The following is a 23918-nucleotide window of genomic DNA, read 5'->3' as shown; positions in this document are numbered from 1 at the left end:
TAAATGAAATATATTTCAAATAAAAAACTTTATAAAGAAAATATTTTTCATTTCAAATTTTCATAGAACAAGAATCCAGCCCCTGATTTAACAAACCCACTGGGTTTCAAATATCAATTCCATTGCATATATTTCAAATAAATTCGCATAAAGAAGGTTAACCTTGCAAAAGGCTATAATATAAACATGACCTTATGCTTGGTTTACATTTACGAAATCCTCTCGATTTCAACTGTCAATTCCATTGGTTAAACGTCAAATGAAATCCAATTGATTTCGGATGAGTTTTCATTTCACGTATACGCAAAGGAATTGACAGTTGAAATCGAGTGGATTTCGTAAATGTAAACCAAGCATTAGGCAACTTTAAAGTGGGTGCCAATTTTTCTTTGTTTTTGTTTAAACATTGACAAATCAACGTTAATGCAATTTGTTTGTTAATTAAATTTATTAATTTGGATTAATTATAGTTTTGGACGACATTTATGTTTAAAATGTGTTGAAACAAGTAAAGAAACATCAAGAAAAATGCAATATTAGATATCCCTCTCACGCGATTTCGCTCACCACTGAATTGGGATTACACACGACAGCACACTAGAAGACAGTTGAGTTCATGTATTACTTGTCAAAAAATGAAAAATTGTTTTGTGGCGTAGGAGTCCTGACAATGGCAAAACAAATTTAAGTATCATGAATGGAAATATTAATTTTAACAATTGGTCCGATATAATTCAATGTTTAATCCATTTTGTGGTCTCTTTTGTTATGTTTTCATTTGTTAAACAAATATCCATGATTACTGCCTATACGAATTCAAAGATAGTCCCTAGACATTTGCAAAAATGTTTAAAATACAATTAACTTTGTTTCTTACTTCACGCAACGACCTAATTTGAATGTTATCTTGCCTTTCTTTCTTCGTTTACATAAGCTCTGTTCCTTTACGTGCAAGAATCTTCAAGTTTTACCACTTTTTACTCGAAAAGCGTTCCTTTACTTCAGACACCATACAATTCATATGGGAGCAGTTTACAACTTTTGCTACTTTTGCCGGTTTTACCACTTTCAAAAGTAAAGGAACAGACCAATAAATTGAGCTGTCGGGTTAACTCTCTTTTTGGGAATTTATTTGACGTATAAGCAATGGAATGGACATTTGAAAGTCCCGGTCCACACTAGCGTGAATTTCATTAAAAAATTAGGCGTTCTTAAATCGAATTCCTCACTGCAGAAATTTTATGATTTTACTCTGCTATGGAAGTCGATCTAGAGACGCATAATTTCATGAAATTTTTTAATGAAATTCACGCTAGTGTGGACCGGGACAAATCTAGTGGAAAAACACACACACATATTCAAATACTTTCCACCCTAATATATGAACGAACGAAAAAGAATATTTTTGCTATGAACGTGGTAGGGATTCTTGAAACGAGATTCTAAATAGGTATATATTAGACGATATGTTTACGTGCGTTTGTAAATATTTAACATGCTGATGACATGAACTTGAGAAATATCATGAAGCTACTGTCTAATAATTGAGTAGCAGAAAATCAAATCCTACCACCAAAAATAACTATTCAAATCTACAAAATTGTAATCTATTTTGGCGTGTTTTTTATTCTTTGGAGGTTACAGAATAAAATTTTTCAGATAAGAAACACTACTAACAACCAAGATGCGATGCGAATAGATGAAGAAAGGCAAGGGCGAGAAACGTGAGACCAGTAAAACAGATTGATATCTCAAACACTAAAGTAGAATACGTTGCAGAGGTAACGTAATCAAATCAAATATGTTTAATGATAAGATCGTCGTCTTATGTTCTTTTTTTATTTTTGCCATACTCCGATCTAACTAAAAATGTCTGATAATAAAGATTAAAACGATGATGAGATTGTTAAGGCTGTTTGCTGCTGCTGCCGTTGTTGTTGTTGTGGTTGGCGAAAACAAGCAAATTTTGTTGAAATCAATGCAGTGGGCGCCAGCAGCGTCAGCGGGTTACAACAACAAATCCTTCTCAACAGAATTCATACAAATATAAGTGGTTGTGATTAAAAGGATCTTAGTTGTTTGTTAAACTTGGACGTTAGTGGGTGGATATAAAACAATAAGAAACATCATTCGTTTTTCTTCATCTCTGAATGTGCTAAAACATAAAGTGAGTGGATTTTATAATCTAAGGATTAAAATTGAGAGACTTTAAAATCGAAATATTTAAGAAGTGAAAAGTGTGAAATATCTTAATGATCTATGATGTTTAAAGATTATCTAATGAGGAAACTAAAACAATATGGAAACTACAATGAAAATGAAAAGTTGCTACCGTTTTAAACAAAATTGAATAATAGACTTAGAATTGTGATATGTAACGAACGTCAATAGATTATAGATGCAATTGCTTTTGCAGCTAAAGTGTAAACACTACCTAAAGGATTATATACCAGCTGATTACTACTAGTTACACTAATGACACATTTACATTACCTGTCGAATGTGATTTGCTACTCTTCTGTGATCAAATTGTTAAATTTTTGTGCTTTACAAATTCGAAACATCAAAATACACAAAACATTATATTTCTGGGCCTGCTTAACTTATAGCTTAGTTTTCTGAAAGAAATGTCTTTAGCAAAACTTGTAAGTTTACAGTGAATATCTTTCAAGATTTTGTGTTACGTGACAATACTCACTAACAACATTGGTTGGTAACAATTGCCTGAGAATATAAAGCTACAGCTAATATTAGAACAGCAATCCGGTCTTGATCTGTCTCTGCCGAAATGTAAACAAAAATATCTTGTACACATTTTAAAACCAATTGTTACCTTTCTCATTTATTAATGAATTTTTATTTTATGTAATTTGAATATTCAATCCATTTTTAAGCTTTGCTTATATTCTATATTGAAAAGCTTCCGTATTGGAATTTAACTTTGAATTTTCTTCTTTTTTTATTTATGGCCGATTTCTATAAACAGAAAGAACATTTTCTTTGTTTCATATTTATTTTTGTATTCATTGAACGGAATACTGGGAAAACTCAGTTATTACGAAATGATTTGAATAAGAAAAGACAATTATTGAACCTGTTTCCTTGAGAATATATAAAAGGGTGTTTCGTAAACAAAACATGTAGAATATTGGAAAAACTGTTTGTGAAATCGTGGAAGACAGCTGACAAAATGTTTACGTTTTCATACGATTAATTCACAACTGCAATGAATTTGACATTAAATCCATGCGAAATTGGGTTGGCTTCTTCTGTTGAAGAGTTTTTATATTAGGTCCACAATCAGATTTCGAATAGATTCTAATGGAAGCATGTCGGAATGTATGAACCGATTTGAGTAGGGTTCCCCAAAGATATTAAAATGTAACAAACGGAGTCTTTTTTACGCATAGTTTGTTCTACATTAAAAGATGTAGCAAAATCACGACTCCACATTGCACGACTTATAGTAAGTTTACATTTACGAAATCCACTCGATTCCAACTGTCAATTTCATTGCTTAAACGTCAATTGAAATCCAATGGATTTCAGATGAGTTTTCATTTGATGTATACGCAAAGGAATTGACAATTGAAATCCACTCGATTTCGTAAATGTAAACGTACTATTACATTTTTAATATGTATTTATCGATAAACTCAAACAGTTTTTTCGACATCATAATGAAAAACTTGCTCTGTTCCAGAACCTGCAAGAAGCTACTATTTTTTACTACGATAACATTTTTTCCTTTATGTTATCGAAAAAATAGTCAAAATTAGTAGATTCTTGCAGTACTGGAACAGACCAACTGTTATCGCATTGAAAATTTGTAGATTCTTGCGGGTTCTGGAACAGACCAACAATAAACGTTAACAAGAAATCGACAACCACAAGGAGAGAATTACACCAACGCTGAGCGTTGATTTGTTTTGCAGCATGAAAATTAACATAATTTTGTTATGTCAGAAATGAAGCAGTAAAGCAAGGCAACCAGGCGAGGCAGCTTTTGTATCCAGGCCTATATTTGCTAAATCCGGCCATAATCTACTAGTAGTGCGATTCTCTAACTCATTGTTCGAGTTACCGACAAAAATCAGTAACATTAAAAAGCAAAATTATGAATGAAAAGTTCAAATAAAAGTTGACAGCACTGTTAATATGGGAAAAACTTTACGAAAACTTTTTATTGATCGCTTACCGAATAATATCGTTAATTACCGAAATTATATGCATTTTAATTTTACCGATTTTTGTCGGTAACTCAAAAAATGAGTTAGAGAGTCGCACCACAGATTTCCCATGCAAAAATAAATCCTCGTATTGAGTGGATTTGTTTTAAATCCTGCATAAATCCTCGTATAGTACTCTGTTTTTGCAACATGTTGCTAGAAAATACAATATGTTGCAAGCTGACACAAGAAACAAGGTAGATGCATTGGTGAATTGCTACAACAAAAGTAATTTAAAATGTTAAGTTTTGTAAACAAGACGAAAAAATTAAATTTGCTTTAATATACAAAGTTGATTTTAATCAACCATGACTAAAATTTGCGACATTTTCAGTATTAAACAATAAATTCTATTTACAACAATTTCTTTTGGCGTTTCAAATTAGATCAGATGGGCTGATGCATCTACCTTGATAATTGTGCTATGAACAAAAATCAGCTGACTGCCATTTAAATCCTCCAAAGGTATATCTAAATGCAATGAGATTTGTACTGGATTTATTAAATCCAGTTGAGGATTTATAGACTAGCCATTAAATTAATGAAATGAACTATTATATCCCGTTTGCACTTAACCGGATTTAATAAACCCACTGGGTTTCAAATGCCAATACCATAGCGCCAACGTCAAAAAATCCTCATAAAGAAGGTTAACCCGGCAAAAACTCTAATGCAAACGCCGTTTTATAAGCAATGGATTTGACAATTTGAACCCACTGGAGTCGTGTTCCTTTAAGTGCCTGAGGTTACCAGTTTTTACCACTTTTTACCCGCAAAGTGTTCCCTTACTTTTAAGAGCATACAATTTATGTGAGAGTAGTTCACCACATTTGCCATTTGTTGTCACTGTTACCATTTTTAAAAGTAAAGGAACAGACCACGGATTAACTAAATCTAATTATATGTAAACGTACTGTAACAATACGTCAAATAAATCCTCATAAAGGGGATAAACCTTCTCAATGAGAATTATACGTCAAGTATATTGCAAAAAGCTCTAAAGTGGGGTTCAGACGATCAGTTTTGACTGACAGCTTTTGCTCAAATATCGATTGCTTCAGTTTTGTTGTGCTGTTCGTAGCGGCCAAACAGTCATTCAAGTTGGATGACAAACCAACAGTCAAGTTGAAAAATTACTGTGTTCACATAGCTATAAAATCATATAAATAACAACTTTTATTAATAATTATGGATGACAAAAAGATTGGATGTGCATTTTTGATCATTTCGCTTTTAGAAGAAGAAAATAAAGTGACAAGAAGAAGGAAATGGGTAAAAAATGGATAGCCTCCCGAAAACAATATTCACATGTGAATATTTTAAAAGAAATTCGAGATTCTGAGCCAAACGCTGCCCACTCCAGCTCCAGAAGATTCAGATTGCTTTATTTTTTTCAATACCCTTCTGTACGATGAGCGGATTACGTTTATTTTCTTCTTGACGTCGTCAATAGAACAATCCTTCTTGTATTTCTTCATAACATTTAGTAGTTCTCCATATGCTTTTGTTTTAATGTCGCGCATCATATATTCTGGACTGGTTATGTCCCAGAGGCATCTTTGCATTTCATAGCAACATAAAAATTCCTTTAAAAATTCATTTTCGTTGTCCATGTTTGTCGTTTTGTTTGCAATTTTTTGCTTGGCCGATATTAAAATGAAGGAAAAGATTTTTGTCTGCTATTTTTATCTCTTATTTGCAATAATAATCAATCAAATTAATAAAAACACACGACTTTTTTAACTTTTATTTGATATTTACTCTGCTAATTTATTTCTTGACTGACGTTGTTTCGTTCACACGGTCAAACAAACAAACAACCAACAGCTGACTGTCCAACATCCACAAAAAATTTTGTGGTTGCCTGATGACTGACAAAAATGGACGACCACACTGGCAAGCAACCGATTATTTGAGCAAAGCTGTCAGTCAAAACTGATCGTCTGAACCCCACTTAATGTAAGCAAGGCTTAAAAAATCGATAACAATTGTGTAAACACGGCCTGTATTGAACTTAAACTCTGTTTACATTACATTATTTGCTTTGTGTTACCGACTGTTTACACTAGAATATATTTGAAAGTAGAGAAAATTTATACATATGAAATATTGAGGAATGCCGACAAACCCCTCGTTATTCAGTCGGTTTCTCCTATCAGCAAGTCTTCTAGAACTATCCTTCTTTTGAACCTTCTATCTACATTTTGAGCTTCTCCTTTAACATAAACCGTCACAATCGAGACATTCTCCCATTCTTTTGACATGACTTTTTCAGTCAAAAGAAAGTCAAAAGATTCCGCTGTGGTATGAGAAATATGCTTCCCTATACCTTCCAGATTTGTATTATAGAAACTTTCTATGTTCTCAATCTCAATACACTATGAATACCGACCGTATAGGCTAATAAATATGCAATTTATCGCTGAGACATGCGTTGTTAATTGATGTCATCATTAATTAGTGACGTATTTAGGCAATTGTTTAGAACAACCTCACAAATCTTATCTTAAAATTCATTTATAATGTTTTGTTTATTATTTTTAATTGCCATCTATATCAGTAGAAAATTTTATCTAGAAATTTTAGTTCCTAAATATAGATATAGGCCAACAAATTGAAATCTATACTTAAGGAGGTTTTAAATATTTCCATTTAATTTGCTTATAGATTCTAATGCTTGGTTTACATTTACGAAATCCACTCGATTTCAACTGTCAAATCCATAGGTTAAACGTCAAATGAAATCAAGATGATATTTCATTTGACGTTTGAGCAATGGAATTGACAGTTGAAATCGAGTGGATTTCGTAAATGTAAACTTAACATAACATTTATAATTCATGAAATAAAACCCGTAAATATTCCAATGCAACTGTGTGTACTTTCTTGCCTCAGATAATGAACATGACCTGTGTAAACATTGCAATCTCTAATGGACCCAAGAGAATAAAATCTCCATAACTCTCATAAGAGACGTCGAGTACTGGATAAGTACCCCAACTGAAATTGACTCTTCTCCCATCTTGTGGCAACTTATTATTTTGGCTTATTGCTGGCTGGCAACAATTACGAGCACACACCACAATTTTTCGCCCAGCTGGAATATTGAAAACAAAATTTCCATTTGATTTTTTTTTTCATTCAGGTGTAATCAATGAAATCAATTTTTCGAATACAACGATCAGTATCGATTTAACAGCACACGCGGTGGTTTTGTTTTAGCGGGCCAGGGAAAACGTTGCAGCATCTGGTTTTTTCTTTGAAATGCCTGGCAGCAGCATCCATTCAACCCACTCTATCAATAAACAAATAAATTTTGAGTTTTGGCATAATTAAACACATTAATGAGTGAAATATTTAAAATTAAAACAAATAATTAATTAAAAATAAATTAAAAAGAAATCGAGAGAGAGTGTGTGTGTGTCTTCTGCAAAATAAATTAAAGTGAAAATAATTCCCCTAATTCTTATTAAAAATTTCATCTTCCTCAAGGAAATGCAATTGAAAATTTAATACAAATACAAAAAGCAAAACAATGTTCCTTATGTTAGCCACAACTTGCTTTTAGTGATTTATTTTTATTATTTTTCGTAACGGCGCGGCGTTCAATTGTTTACATTACATCTGGTGTTTGGATATCTTAATGTTTACATAAATTTATCAGAATATATAGCAATAATAATAACAACAACATCATCATCACCACCACCACCATACACATTCTCCTCATCCTCGACCTCATCATTGACAGTGACGGTAGCAGCTAGTAGCAAGCAGCAGCAGCAACAACATCATAGGAAGAGCTGGATATGGATCATTCTTAAATACGCTCAAATCTTTTTTGCCTCAATAAATAAAACAACAGCGAAAACAATTTTGAATATCATCGATTCAAGTTATTTTGGTGGTAACTACCGCGTTTTTTGTACTTGTTGTTGTCTATTTTATAAACAAAACTTTTTTGTATAACAAATATTTGTCATTACATAACGTTTTATTATGTTTTTTGAAAAGGAAAAACTCGTGATGATTTTTTAAAATTTTTATGAAATAATATTAAGAGATATATAAAATGTCAAATCATATCCATGATTCTGTTAAACTCTGCATATTTTCAAGACAATAACACCAAATAATATTTAAAGTAAAAAAACGACAAAGAGATATTTTGAATAATATCTGTCCCCTTTAGGTGTTTGTTTTATTCCCCACTAAATAGTCTAATAGTACGGTTACACTCGATTTTTTTGCCGGGTTAACCCACTTCGAGAGGATTTATTTGACGTTTGCGCTATGAAATTGACATTTGAAATCCAAACCCACTGGTTTAATCCGGTTAAGTGTAACCGGGGTATAAATTTAACATGTGGCCAGACTTCTTTGCAAATGCCTAAATCTCCCATTGTGTAAACACGGCCTAATTTAAGCTTAGAGTACGTTTAAATTCCTCCAATTGAGTCTAGCGGGCTCAATAGTATTACGTTTACAAATAACTGGATTTAAATCCACTGGATTTCAAAAGTCAATTCCATTCAATCAATTCCAATTCCGAGCCAATTTCGAACTAGGTTTCCCTTTTCTTCTTCGTTTTTTATGTCGCAAAGGAAGCAGAGCAAGAGGGACAGTCGGCGATGTTTCTTATGTGCCGAGGCCTTCAACAAAACCATAGACAATTGGTCTGTTCCAGAACTACACATTTCTATACATTTTTACTCCGCTAACGGATTTTTCCTTTATGTTATCGAAAAAAATAGTAAAAATGTGTAGAAATGTGCAGTACTGGAACATACCAAATGACACCAATGCCTGACCGAATTAACAGTATTAGCTCTGTTCCTTTACGTTCAATAATCTTCAAGTTTCACCTTTTTTTACTCGAAAGGCGTTCCTTTACTTCAGACACAATACAATTCATATGGGAGCAGTTTACAACTTTGACTACTTTTGCGTTTTTTACCATTTTCAAAAGTAAAGGAACAGACCAAGTGATAATATAAAGATGCTTATAATTTCGGTAATTACCTACATATATTTTTCCGTAAGTTGGCGACCAACAAAAAGTAGTCGTACAGTTCTACCGATAGAAACAGTGAAAAAAAGTTAACAATTTTATTTGGACTTTTCATTCATAATTTTGCGTTTTAATTTTACTCAAAAGATGAGTTTAAGAATCGCACTACTGGTTCCATAGCAAAAGCAGCTGATAATGATTTGAGCTGTCAAAATACACTATAATGATTGACTCGGAGTACAAAAAGTAAACAAATAAGTATAAAGTTTGTTTACATTTAAAGTAAAAAATAATTATCAGCTGTTTTTGCTGGATAACCTGTCAATTGGGCCACGCACCAAAGCTGAGCGTTGATGTGATGCGAAATATGAATTTCCAAATAATTGATTCAAGGTATATAATAAAGAGTACAACAACAACTATATTTTGAGTAAAAATGTTGTCAAAATGTTTGTTTACGTTTTCATACAATTAATTCACAGTATGTTTCGTTTCTCTGCAGTACAATGCAAAATATCTTAGTCCCACTCCATACCAGAGTGATTTCATTGAAAAAATTCATGAAATTATGAGTTCCTAGATCGAGTTCCATAGTAGAACCATAATATTGCTGTACTGAAGAATTCGATCTAAAAAGCCTAATTTCATGAATTTTTTAATGAAATTCACACTAGTGTGGAACGGGACTTAGTTGTTTACAAGAAGTTACTGGCCTTATACAAATTTGTACAAATTATTGAGTAAACGAACACACCTATTAACAATGAATTTGACAGATTGGGTGAAATCAGCTGATTTTTTTACGCCACCTTTTATTCGCACCATGACTTGAACCATGGTACAATAATTCTTAGGTAGGCCACAGCTAACAGCTGATTACAATTTTTTTTTTTTGTTATGGCTTAATCTGTCAAAACCGTGTTGACATGCATAGTTGATATTTATTATTGATCAAAAAATTCAACTCTGTTTTGTTTTCATTTCAACATTTCGTTCTTCTTCTTCTTTATATACTCATCCGTTATCATTCATCAAAACAATTTTGACGTTTAAAGCCATAGCGACAGGGTTGTATTTTTTTGGCGATTCTCATACCTGGCCTACCTATGAATTATTGTACCATGACTTGAACTTTCGGCATCAACTGCCAGCAGTGTAATAACGACTTTAGAGTATCTTTACATGGCCCTTATTATCATGATAATATCTTGTTTTTTGGTTACAGATGTATTTTCATACAACGTCATCCATGAAGGATAGCTAATCATCAAACATTTGGTCTGTTCCCTTATTTTATTAAATAGTAAATGTTGCAAAAGTAGGATTTCATTGTGTATACCTTAAATAAATCCTGATGAAGACGGTTAACCCTACAAAAAGCTCTAATGTAAACATGGCGTAAGACTAATTCTTTGAGAGCGCATTATGCTTAAGCATATTTGCACCATGAACGAGTATTTGGGCCAAATACTTTATTTACGCATTGTTACGCATTGTTATTAAAATCTCTTAAACGAACGCAGGTGTTTTGAGAATTGGCGTCATTTATTTGACAGCTATTAGGTCCGTCTTGTTACTCAAAAGTTTGCAACAATTTGTACAATTTGTTACAGAAAATTGTCTGTTTACTCACTTGTTCTCTGTTAACTCTCTGTTCTTCATTGAAAACTTGCTAGTTTTTGCTGGAAAAATTTCTTCTGGCAAGAACTTGCAAGCAACCAGGCACACCTATTTTATGGAATTGACAACTTTAATTAGGCATATTTTATAAAACATGTTAGATGTAATAGCCGCTTGTCTGTTCCAGACACTGCAATAATCTACAAAATTTTACTACGATAACAATTTTTCCTTTCTGATATCGTAAAAACTAATAGATTCTTGCAGAGTTCTGGAGCAGATATACGAATATTATTGAGGAAAGAATAGTAAAACTTTCGAAAAAAAAATTGAATCCTGTTGGTTTTGGAACACATACATCAATTATATTTCCCATTTCAATCAAGATTAGGTCAATAAGGAAATCCAATCATACGTAATGAGTATTCGTTTCGGTACTTTTTTTGCCCTGCATTGTTATTGGGGAATTATTTTAAATATTGCATTTTGTTGATAAATACTACTTAATTGATTTAAATCGTTTCAGACACTGCTAATTGCTCTCTTAATTATATATTTATGTATGTATATATTTACATATCTCACACGTTCGCATTAATTAATACGCATAATCAAAACAATACGATTAAATTTATTTCTGGTCAAATTCTTTACATAATCAAAGTGATCATTTCAGGGCAAAATTCTGTTTTAAATTTGCATACGTATATAAAACAAATATAAAATTCTTGCAGCAAATTTATATAAATAAAACGTGATGAGGAAAAGTAAACTGTGAAATTTAGTAGATTTATTTTTAGTCCTGTGTGTAGAGAATGGAATAAGGCAAAATAAAGTAATTATAACAGGTGTACTAAGCCGGTGACAAAACAAAAATATGTATATAATCAGGAAGTAAGTTCGAATGAACATCAGAAGTAAGTCAGTAAGCCAAGCTCTCTCTCTCTCTCTCTCTACATTCGTGTGGAATATATTTATAAAGGTACCACCTTATCCTTAACATATAACAAATGACAGCTATCATTTACTTTGTAATCACTTAAATTAAATCTTTAAAGATAACAAAAGAAAAAAACTTTTATTTAACATTCAACCACGCCGGCTACCACACGTACGTACATATCTAGATAAGATTATCTTATAAACAATTATCTATTATACGCATAGATATAAGACGGATACATCTTAAAAATAACACTGTTTATACACTATTCACTACTGTTTAGTTGTCATTCACGTTTTCAAGGTTTTCTTTAGTTAAATTTTTCTAGTTCTTTTGTTATTGTTGTCTTATAACAAATATTGGATGAATACTTTCTTTTGACGACACTGCAGTGGCAATGATATTCTGTTTTAGATAAAGGTTTAAGTTGTTTTAAAAATCAAAATATTATGTGATAACAAGAGAGGGCAGAGGAGGAGGGAGAGATAATTGGGGATACATCGTAAAATTCAAACAAATGTGAGGATTGCTAAGCAATAAACAATGTGTTAAACATTGCACTCACTCCAATGCAATGTAAGGAATGAGTCTGTTATATTGGCGTGGATCGCCGTTAAATAAATCTAAATCCTTAGAAAGAAAGAAAATTTAAATTTCGTATATACATAGAAGACATGTGGAAGTTCTTCCTCTGACCTCACTTCTTTGCGGAAAGCGTGTAGTTCTACTATATGTGTAGATATCCTGAAATGACATTGTGTAAACTTGCTTCAAGTTTAACCTAAACCGTGATTACACAAAGAAGGTTTTCTGTGTACAACTGAACTGCGGAAGTTCTTCCTCTAACCACATTTGGCCTGTTCCCGTACTTTATAAAGTGGTAAAAGTCGTAAACTATTTTCGTATAAATTGTGTGTAAGGGAACGCCAAATGTGTAAAAGTGGTAAAAATTTTAAAAACTTTTTAGTTCTGGAACAGAGCTATTATAAATTTTGTTTATATGCGTGAAATAACATGAAATAAACATGGTGTAAATTCGCTTTAAGTTTAACTTAAGTCGAGATTACACAGTTGCTGCTAGTTTCAAAGTACTTATACTATGTTTACATTTACGAAATCCACTCGATTTCAAGTGTCAGTTCTATTGTGTATACGTCAAATGAAAACTCATCTGAAATCGATTGGATTTCATTTGACGTTTGAGCAATGGAATTGACAGTTGAAATCAAGTGGATTTCGTAAATGTAAACATAGTATTAGCATTACAAAGGGATTTGACACATATGTTGACCTTTTTTACACTGTTGGGCATGATGCCGAAAAATTCAAATTCATTTGAAATATATGCCGACAAACAGATAAACGCTGGACTTTGGTATCGTCGTCGCCCTGTTGTTGTTGCTTTTTTCTCGACGCCCAACGCAAAACTTTAATCAAACGTTGTATCTGTTTTCAGCTTTACGCACCTATTTAATGTGCCATGGTTTCAAAGTCGTAAACTAGAGCTTCGTTCCCGTACTTTTTTAATGGTAAAAGTGTCAAAAAAGCAAGCTGCCGAAAATTAGTTCCACGTACACATTTTTTCCAAAATGTACGGGAACTGAAACTGCAACAAATTTCAAAGTCGGCGTGTCAGCCAATCAGAAGCTGGCAAACATGTTGCACATTTTTGCTCGCCCAAATTCGTCGTGTAAAAAGTTTCTAAAGAGAGAGCTATTCAGCGCCATTTTCTCTTTAAACAAAGAGAAGAGAACATTTTTGGGAAAGTATGTGTTAAATGTGTAAAAACTTTTTAAGCGAAAACACATCCAATGCTTGGGTAAAGTTTTGTGTCGTTTTGGCCGTTTTTACACTGTTGGGCATAATGCCGAAAAATTCATTTGAAATATATGCCGGAACACAGATCAACGATGGACTTTGGTGTCGGCATCGCCCTGTTGTTTTCTCTCAATGCCCAACACAAAACTTTACTCAAACGTTGGATGTGTTTTCAGCTTAAGTTCTGGAACACAACTTAAGCTGAAAACAGATACAACGTTTGATTAAAGTTTTGCGTTGGGCGTCGAGAAAAAAACAACAACAACAACAGGGCGACGACGATACCAAAGTCCAGCGTTTATCTGTTTGTCGGCATATATTTCAAATGAATTTGAATTTTTCGGCATCATGCCCAACAGTGTAAACACGACCAAAACGACACAAAACTTTACCCAAACGTTGTATCTGTTTACAGCTTTAAGCACATTTCTTAAGTCGCATGGTCAAATATCAAATTGCCTCATCAACATTTTCTCTTTAAAAGTCTCCAACTGCTCCGCGTTTAATATTCTAACCAAAATACCTTTTTTCACATTAAACAAAAACACTTGAAATTGTTGTTGCTGTTATTTTCACGTATAAAAGTGTGCAAATTTTAAATTAAAAACTGTTCCAATGGGTATTTATTGTTCATAAACTTTGTACGCGCAACTATTTTCAAAAATATTCAATGTTTTTCTTTGGATTGTACATTGTTTAGTTTGTTTAAACAAATACTAAAATAGTGTATATATTTACTTGGTTAAAATATCTAAATATAAACAAATTGTTAAAACTTTAATTAAAATAAATGTTTTCTCAAATCAAAAAAAAAAAAAAAAAGATTTAAAGAAAATGAGGAAGTAAATACATTTTAAAACAAACTTTAAGCAGTTCCGCATTAAATCACTTTGAAATGATAAAGATTACAGATTTTTAGAAGATATTTTGTTGTTGTTTTACTTGCTAAAGTGGAAAATTGTTTTTGGAGAAGAGCGCGTGCTTGGTTGTTGTGAGACCTTGACAACGTGTTTGGTTTTTAATTTATTAGAACCGTTCCAGTATTTTTTTTAATAGTGAAGCAAACCAAACTAACGGAAAAATTGCAGAAACATGAAAAACTCTGGTAGAAATGTCAAAATTAAAACGCTTTTTTTTAAAGGTGGCAAACATACTAGATTCTTGCAGTTTCTGAAATAGAGCTAATAGTACGTTTACATATAACCAGATTTAATCAATCCACTGGATTTCAAATGTCAATTCCATTGCGAATACGTAAAATTAAACACCGTTTGCATGAGCTTTATTTATATCTAGATTTTAACGAATACGCAATGGAATTGACATTTGAAAGCAATCCTTGTTTATATTTACGAAATCCACTCGATTTCAACTGTCAATTCCTTTGCGTATACGTCAACTTAAAACTCATCTAAAATCCATTGGATTTCATTTGACGTTTAAGCAATGGAATTGACAGTAGTAAATGTAAACTTACTATAAGTGGGTTTATTAGTAACGTTATATGTAAACGTACTCTAAAAAGTTTTTAGTACTAACGCGTTCACATTTCATGCACATTTTTATAAATAGGGTTATTAAAGCTGTCAATTATTCTCATTATCTGTCAAATAAAAGGATTAATATTTTGTTTACATATAACTAACTGGATTTCATAAATCCACTGGACCTAGCTGTATTATAGTCCAATAAAACTTTACCTTTAATATACATTCGAGAGCATGAACATTTTCGCGCTTTCAAATTTACGGGTTTCACTTCTTTTATATACCTAACTATGCCCTTCTTCATTTCATACACCTCTAGAAACAAACTAATGTCCTACTTCCCACTCTCTCTCTTCCCATTTCAGGTTTAACAAATGGCCAGCATTAATGGACGACCGGCCCAATATGGGGTATCCCTTCGGCAATTGCGCGATATCATGGAGAATCGTGGCCGTGAAGGTGCAGCCAAAATCGAAGAAATGGGTGGTGTTATGGAACTGTGTAAAAAATTGTATACCTCACCCAATGATGGTTTGAATGCATCGAAAACAGATATTGAACATCGTCGTGAAACATTCGGTTCGAATATTATACCACCCAAGCCGCCAAAATCTTTCTTCAGATTAATGTGGGAGGCTATGCAAGATGTGACATTGATTATTTTGGAAGTCGCAGCCATTGTATCATTGGTATTAGCTTTCTATGCACCAAAAGACGAAAGTGAATGTAAGGCTAAGTTTACCTCAAATGTAGTTTATTCAAACTCGCCAGATAAGGGTGGCTTTACACTAGCGTTTCTGTCATGATACGAGTACGATCAGTTTTATGATGATCTTGATTGATTTTTTTTTTACCAAGGCCTCCATCTTGGCAGGTGTTTTTTACATTTTACATAAAATAAATCAAAATGAAACTAATCTCTCATGATAGTACGGCTAGTGTAAATGCCGTTTAGGGCCCATATATATTTTCATAAAACACGAGTTTTAACATCATGTCTACTTAATTACAGCCGTCTTGGAAGAAGAAGAAGGTCATCATGGTTGGATCGAAGGTTTAGCTATTTTAATTTCTGTTGCCGTTGTCGTCATTGTTACCGCCTTTAATGATTACTCCAAGGAACGTCAATTCCGTGGCCTACAAAATCGCATTGAAGGTGAACACAAATTTTCGGTTATACGAAAAGGTGAAGTTTGCCAAATTTCCGTTGGTGATTTGGTTGTTGGTGACATTGCTCAAATTAAATATGGTGATTTGTTGCCAGCCGATGGTATTATTATTCAAAGTAATGACTTGAAGGTGAGTAATTTGTTTGCTTTACTTTTGGAAGTATGTCATATTAAGAAATCTATTGAAATTTCTAGATTGATGAATCCTCGCTGACTGGGGAATCTGATCATGTCAAGAAAGGTGTTGATTCTGATCCCATGGTATTGTCTGGTACTCATGTCATGGAAGGTAGTGCTAAAATTGTCATCACTGCTGTTGGTGTCAACTCACAAGCTGGTATTATCTTTACACTGTTGGGCGCCACCGATGATGAACACGATACCGAAAAGAAGAAGGCCAAGAAAGGTAATTATAAAATGGAAATCGGACAAATGTTCTCTCAATGAACGGGAGGGAGTCTTTAAAGAGGTTAATGAAATCGTTATAAACGATCTACGGGTCGCCTTTACGAAAATGAGTCTTTATAGAGGAGTGGAAGGGCGTCTTTATAGACGAGGGAAAGTGAGTCTTTATAGACGAGATGAAGGGAGTGTTTATAGACGAGTGGAAGTGAGTATTTATAGACGAGTTGAAGTGAGTCTTTATAAACGAGCGAAAGTGAGTCTTTTTTAGACGAGCGAAAAGGAGTCTTTATAAACGAGCGGAAGGGAGTCTTTATGGACGAGCGGAAGGGAGTTTTTATAGACCGTGATGAGGGGAGTCCTTATAAATAAGCGGAAGGGAGCCTTTTTAGACGAGCTGAAGGTTGTCTTTATAGACGTGATGAAGGGAGTCTTTATAAATAAGCGGAAGAGAGCGTTTTTTAGACGAGCTGAAGCTTGTCTTTATAGACGAGATGAAGGGAGTGTTTACAAACGTGCGGAAGGAAGTCTTTATAGACGAGCGGAAGGGAGTCTTTTTAGACGAGCCGAAGGTTGTCTGTATGGACGAGATGAAGGGAGTCTTTATAGACAAACGGAAAGGCGGTTCCGTCTACGTAGTGGTCACGCGACCAGGGAGTTTTGTTTTTTTTTTTTTTTCTTTTTATTAGAAAGTCTTTAGAGAAGAGCGGAAGGGAGTCTTTATAGACGAGCGGAAGGGAGCCTTTATAGACGAGATGAAGGGAGTCTTTATAGACACACGGAAAGGCGGTTCCGTCTACATAGTGTATTTTTCTTTTTATTACACTTTACTTTTACTTGGGCGCCACCATGGGTTACATATCCATGTTTGAAGCATATGAAGCTTTTCTGGATAGGATTGGTCAGACTTTTTCTTTTTATTTCACTCTACTCGCCTGATTTACCTTTTTCATAACGAACAGAACCAGTTCCTTACTCTTCTTTCAAACTCGTAAACTCCAGTCGATTTTCATTCTCGTCTTCACCTCTTATCATTGCAGATGGACAAAAGAATGGCGTCAAATCCGGAAGCAACAATGTTGAATCTGCACCTGCCAAATCCTCCGAAGGCGATAAAAAAGAAAAATCTGTATTGCAAGCCAAACTTACCAAATTGGCCATTCAAATCGGTTACTTTGGTTCAACTGCTGCTGCCATCACTGTTATTATTTTAATCATCCAATTCTGTGTTCAGACCTTTGTTGTCGAAGAGAAACCCTGGAAGAATACCTATGCCAATAATTTCGTTAATCATTTGATTATTGGTGTGACTGTGTTGGTTGTAGCTGTACCCGAAGGTTTGCCATTAGCCGTGACACTGTCTTTGGCTTATTCCGTTAAGGTGAGAATGGGAAAGGGGCATATACAGAAATGTTCATTACTTTCATTAATCGAAGGTCACACTAGAGTGGTTTCATTGAAACATTTCATTCATAGATCGAGTTCCCCACTTCTGCAAGATCATGATATGACACTAGTATGGAATTCGATCTATGGATGCATGATTTCATGATCTAGTGTAAACTTCGACTAACCGAATACTTTGTCCAATCACTTTTTCGCTAGACTGTATCTTATATAACACGTATTCCGTCTTAATGTTCGTTTTTTGCCTTTCCTTAGAAAATGATGAAAGATAATAACTTGGTACGTCACTTGGATGCCTGCGAGACCATGGGTAATGCCACTGCCATCTGTTCCGATAAGACTGGTACTTTAACCACCAACCGTATGACTGTTGTTCAATCCTATATCTGCGAAAAGTTATGCAAAGTCTTGCCCAAATACAATGATCTACCCAAACATGTTGCCGAATTGATTACCCAAGGTATTTCGGTTAACTCTGCCTATACCTCGAATATTTTGGTAAGTCTGGACATATGAAAACATAGAAAAAAGGAACAATAAATACTAACCTCAAATTTTGCGTTTTCTTAGCCTGCTGCCAGAGCCGAAGATTTACCCACTCAAGTTGGTAACAAGACTGAATGTGCCCTCTTGGGTTTTGTACAAAACTTAGGTGTTAGCTATCAAAAGATTCGTGATGAAATTACCGAAGATAAATTCACTCGTGTCTATACCTTCAACTCGGTGCGCAAGAGTATGGGTACTGTTATTCCCAGACCCAATGGTGGTTATCGTCTCTTTAGCAAGGGTGCCTCCGAAATTATGCTGAAAAAGTAAGAAGTAGAACGTGGATAATATTAAAAACATTACTACTTAATTTTTCCTACCTTTTTTTCAAGATGCGCCTACATCTATGGCAACAATGGTGTCTTGGAAGAATTCACCACCGACATGCAGGAACGTATGATTCGTGAAATTATTGAACCCATGGCTTGTGATGGTCTCCGTACCATTTGTGTGGCTTATCGCGACTTTGTTAAGGGTGAAGCTGCCCCCAATGAAGTTTCCATTGATGGTGAACCCAACTGGGATGATGAAGAAAGTATGATGTCCAATTTGACTTGTTTGTGTATTGTTGGTATTGAAGATCCTGTCCGCCCTGAGGTACCCGATGCTATTCGTAAATGTCAACGTGCCGGTATTACGGTGCGTATGGTTACTGGTGATAACATCAATACTGCCCGCTCCATTGCCACTAAGTGCGGCATTTTGAAACCTGGTGATGATTTCTTGATCTTGGAAGGCAAAGAATTCAACAAGCGTATTCGTGATAGCAATGGCAATGTAAGTTGGAGAGAACTTTGTAGCTTTTCGGAGACGTTATTAATGACAAGTTTGTTTAATTTTAGGTACAACAACATTTGCTCGATCAAGTTTGGCCCAAATTGCGAGTTTTGGCACGTTCTTCTCCCACCGACAAATATATTTTGGTTAAAGGTGAGTATTTTTTCTGAAAAAGGATTTTCACATGTCCGAAGTTAAGATTAGAGTCAATCCAGAGGGAACTGAAGGAATCTTTATAAAAAAGCTGAAGAAATTATTTTTCGACGAGCTGAAGGGAGTCTTCACAAACGATCAGAAATGAATATTTACAGACAAATATAGCGAGTTTTTACATATGAGCAGAAGAGAATCTTTATAGACAAGCTGAAGGGAGTCTTTACAGACGAGCTGAAGGGATTCTTTACAGACGAGCTGAGGGAAGTCTTTATAGACGAGTATGAAGGGAGTCTTTACAGACGAGCTGAGGGAAGTCTTTATAGACGAGCTGAAGGGAGTCTTTAAAAAAGAGAAAAATGTGTTTTCATAGATGACCAGAAGGTTATATTTTTTCTTTTTATTTCATTCTACATCTGTTTGAGCGCAAATGTCCGACAACTACTTGACATTTTAATTAAACTTTTTTACCCAAGATATTTGAATAAGACGCTTAGAGAGGAAGAAGGGGAAATATTTTTTCTTTTTATTTAATTTGACGGACAATTTGTCATCTGAAAGCCATATGGACTTTTTTGAAACTGTGAACTCCTTATTTTGGAACTTTTTTCATTTCATTCTATTTTAAAATTTGTTATACTTACGCATCGCCTCTCTTCCCTCCCCCAGGTATTATTGACAGTGAAATTAGTGAAAATCGTGAAGTTGTTGCTGTAACTGGTGATGGTACTAACGATGGTCCTGCTCTCAAAAAGGCTGATGTTGGTTTTGCCATGGGTATTGCTGGTACTGATGTTGCTAAGGAGGCTTCCGATATTATTCTTACCGATGATAACTTCAGCAGTATTGTAAAAGCTGTTATGTGGGGCCGTAATGTGTATGATTCCATTGCCAAGTTCTTGCAATTCCAATTGACTGTGAATGTGGTAGCTGTTATTGTGGCATTTGTTGGTGCCTGTGCTGTACAAGATTCTCCTCTGAAGGTAAAAGAAACAAAAACACATTAAAAATAACAATTTAATTTGTATATTAAAACCATTTACCCCATAGGCCGTTCAAATGTTATGGGTCAACCTGATTATGGACACCCTGGCCTCATTGGCCTTGGCCACCGAATTGCCAACCGCCGATTTGTTGTTGCGTAAACCTTATGGTCGTACCAAGCCTTTGATTTCGGCCACCATGTTGAAGAATATTGTGGGTCAATCAATTTACATGTTGGCTGTTACCTTTGGTTTGTTATTCTATGGTAAGTTCTGAAATTAAAAACGAAATAAATATAGCCATTGACTCATAAATTTATCTAAAATTTTCAGGCGCTGAATGGTTGGACATTGAATCTGGCCAAGATCAACCATTGGGTTCGGGACCCACACAACATTTCACCATTATCTTCAATGCTTTCGTTATGATGACTTTGTTCAATGAAATCAATGCTCGTAAAATCCATGGTCAACGTAATGTATTTTCCGGTCTCTTCACCAATCCCATTTTCTATACAATTTGGATTTTCACCTTCGTTTCACAGGTACGCTACCCAACCCGAAATTTTTTTATAGATAACTCTGAATATTATTGTTTCTTTGGTTTTAGATCTTCATCATCCAATACGGTTCCTTGGCATTCTCCACAAAAGCCCTTAGCCTCGACCAATGGGTGTGGTGTGTTGCCTTTGGCATGGGTACTTTACTGTGGGGACAAATAGTCAGCACTGTCCCACCAAACAAATAATCATAAGTCACGAATGTTGTTGTTTTCCTCCTTCCCTTCTTCTTAATATCACCCTCTCTAAGAGGGCGATAACAAATGTTCATAAGCCAACAAATTTTTAGCACTTAACTAACAGTATTTTTAAAATAATGATAATAATTAAAAAAAAAACCTAGCGAATGTTTTAGCAAGAATATGAAAAGAATCATCCCGTCATCGCAATCATTTATGCAAATAAAGTGAATTCATTTTATATTTATTAAAGAAAATTATCGGAGTTTTGAATGTGTAGCGGGGTTTGTGTTGGGATGAAAGCAAAAATTGCAAATAATCTAGCTAAATTATCAAAATCAACGTATCGACCAATCGGATATCGCTATGTTGAGCAATCTGGAAAACCCCATCAGCATCAAGAAAGAGCAAACGAACAAAGTAGGAATACCCGAGAACACGCACAACGACGCAGAAATTTTTCATGTAGTGTGGAAGAACAGGCTAGGAATACATCTGCACGTCGTCAACGAAGACAAAATACTTTGATCCAGAGAACGAGCACAAATAAGGTCTCGTATGGATCTTAGATGATTCAAAAGTTCAAAAAGTTGGAGTTATGAGTTATAGAAGCAACTACGATAACAGAATCAAATTCAAAGGAAGATAGAAAGATAAAGAGAGAGAAGAATGTTTGGACGAAAACCTGACAATCCAGAGAACCGAGTATAGAAGATATAATGAGACACTAAAGATGGGATCTACGATTATATGTATATGCTGCGGTGGATTATGGTGCCCACATAAATTTGAAAAAAAAAAAATAATAATAATAAGGAGCGCTTTAACGCATACCAGTTTTCAAACCAAAGTAATGAGTACCAGTTTTGTCGAACATGTACCAAATCCATTAAAAACAAAAAGGAACCCAATATTCGTTTATCGAAAGTGTTTGAATTCCATAATATTCCTGAGTGCCTCAATGGCCTAACAGCGATTGAAGAATGGCTCATTACTGTCAGGGTGGCTACCTTTTATGATGATCGTTTCTCTTGGTTTTGAAAGGCAAAGAACCATAAGTGGCCCCGTAGTAAATGTACTCATAAATCTTAGTGACACATCTACGTCACTTCAACAAGCACAAGTTATTCAACTCCATTTCAAACGTCGTATGTTTTATTAGCATGACTAAATAATTTATCTTGGCTGAACAACTTAAACTCCCAAGAAAATGTACCCTTTGTAGGTAATAGCTTTTTTCACTTTTTTCTTCATTATGAAATAATCGTCAAACAAAAGTCGAAAAATCAGTTCTACCATTTTTTACCTGCAGAAATTTGTCAGGTAGCCTGTGGTAGAAGAGAAAGGCTTATGTGCGCTCTCTCACTCTCTTAAAAATTGCTGCCAGTTTGGGGTTATGGAACGCTTTGCAGGTTAAAAATGGTAACAAATGGTAAAAATGGTAACCTCAGGTAAGTAAAAGAATACAGCTAATGAAAAAGACACAGAACTCAAAGGGGATATGTATTCACAATGCCCAATAACAAGGCACTTATTTAATAACATTGCAGATGTAATCAATGATGCGGGCAATTGTGAAATTTTGGATACAGGGGAACAAGAAACACTTAAGGTCAACGACCACTCAACTTGATGCAAGATTATTCAGAAAAAACTCTCACTTGTATCTATATATGGTAGTTGAAAACGTGAATCAACATATACAAAATTATTCGTTCTGAACTTTGTCGATATGATAGAAGAGCATGTAGAGTATATAAATTATTGTCCGATAGCTACAAAAGGTCTATACGAAATGATACATCTAAAGTCTTACGAAAACATAATATAAATAAAATTGCAACATTCAGCAATGCACATAATGACAATTTCATAAATTTCCAATTAAAACACGACTTTGGATACAGAATCATAAAATGAGTTAAGGCCAAAAATCATTTAGCTCTAAGTTAAGAGCTGAATGAGTTTTGACATTTATATCTTCTCCTGTGCATCGGCAGCGGAAACCAGATGGCCAGATCTGTTGGTTATTTTAGCAAAAACTGTTGACAATACGGATATTAATAAAAAGAAGCATCCAATTTATCTTTTGGGGAGAAGGCTCGACTTTTCGCAATGATTCTGTTACATATGCAAGGCCTCGGCACTATAGCTCTATTGAGCATTTGCACGTTAAAAACAGGCCAAAAATCATTCAGATCTAAGCGAAGAGCTGAATGAGTTTTGGGTTTTATATCTTCTCCTGGGGCTGGATTCTTGTTCTATGAAAATTTGAAATGAAAAATATTTCCTTTATAATTTTTTTCATTTGACAGTTTTCTCCTTTATAAAAGTTTTCATTTCACATTTTCATAGAAACAGAATTGAGTCCCTGGTCATTAGCAAGCAGAGAAGTCTTTTTCTGAATTTATCGGCAGCGGAAACCAGATGGCCAGATCTGTTGGTTATTTTAGCAAAAAAGTGTTGACAATACGGATATTAATAAAATTAAGCCTCCAATTTATCTTTTGGGGAGAAGGCTCGACTTCTCACAATGATTCTGTTACATGTGCAAGGCCTCGGCACAATAGCTCCTTTGAGCATTTGCACGTTAAAACAACAACCATATGAAAACTTCAAAAATACTTCTCTTAC

General features: G+C 34.3%; 1 protein-coding gene across 2 annotated transcripts; it reads left to right on the top strand.

Moving 5' to 3' along the window:
* The first annotated feature begins 1939 nt into the window (after positions 1-1939).
* Positions 1940-21541, top strand: LOC141396525 (plasma membrane calcium-transporting ATPase 3-like). 2 transcript variants are annotated; one of them, XM_073972069.1, is made up of 13 exons: positions 1940-2167; positions 15474-15834; positions 16121-16407; positions 16473-16683; positions 17720-18060; positions 18342-18584; positions 18657-18898; positions 18965-19409; positions 19475-19562; positions 20232-20545; positions 20613-20811; positions 20879-21090; positions 21156-21541. In XM_073972069.1, exons 2-13 carry the CDS (start codon positions 15483-15485, stop codon positions 21291-21293), a joined length of 3072 nt encoding a protein of 1023 aa, XP_073828170.1. In that variant the 5' UTR covers positions 1940-2167; positions 15474-15482; the 3' UTR covers positions 21294-21541. The 2 variants fall into 2 exon arrangements, with proteins under 2 accessions (XP_073828170.1, XP_073828171.1); XM_073972070.1 differs by lacking the exon at positions 1940-2167 and adding an exon at positions 7208-8136.
* Positions 21542-23918: the final 2377 nt, after the last annotated feature.

Source organism: Musca autumnalis, unplaced genomic scaffold (assembly GCF_047663935.1).
Source record: "Musca autumnalis isolate F117 unplaced genomic scaffold, ASM4766393v1 scaffold_3, whole genome shotgun sequence".
NCBI lineage: Eukaryota > Metazoa > Arthropoda > Insecta > Diptera > Muscidae > Musca > Musca autumnalis.
The sequence above is the reverse complement of the archived record's forward strand: the minus strand, read 5'-3'. Positions and strand labels throughout refer to the sequence as shown.

What these genes read in the sequence shown, in the direction of transcription:
- LOC141396525 (XM_073972069.1), top strand. Translation starts at nt 15,483, where the DNA reads ATGGCCAGCATTAATGGACGACCGGCCCAATATGGGGTATCCCTTCGG. An exon ending in AAAGAAGAAGGCCAAGAAAG is followed by an intron (nt 16,684 to 17,719) that starts GTAATTATAAAA and finishes TTATCATTGCAG; the next exon opens with ATGGACAAAAGAATGGCGTC. An exon ending in CCTATACCTCGAATATTTTG is followed by an intron (nt 18,585 to 18,656) that starts GTAAGTCTGGAC and finishes GCGTTTTCTTAG; the next exon opens with CCTGCTGCCAGAGCCGAAGA.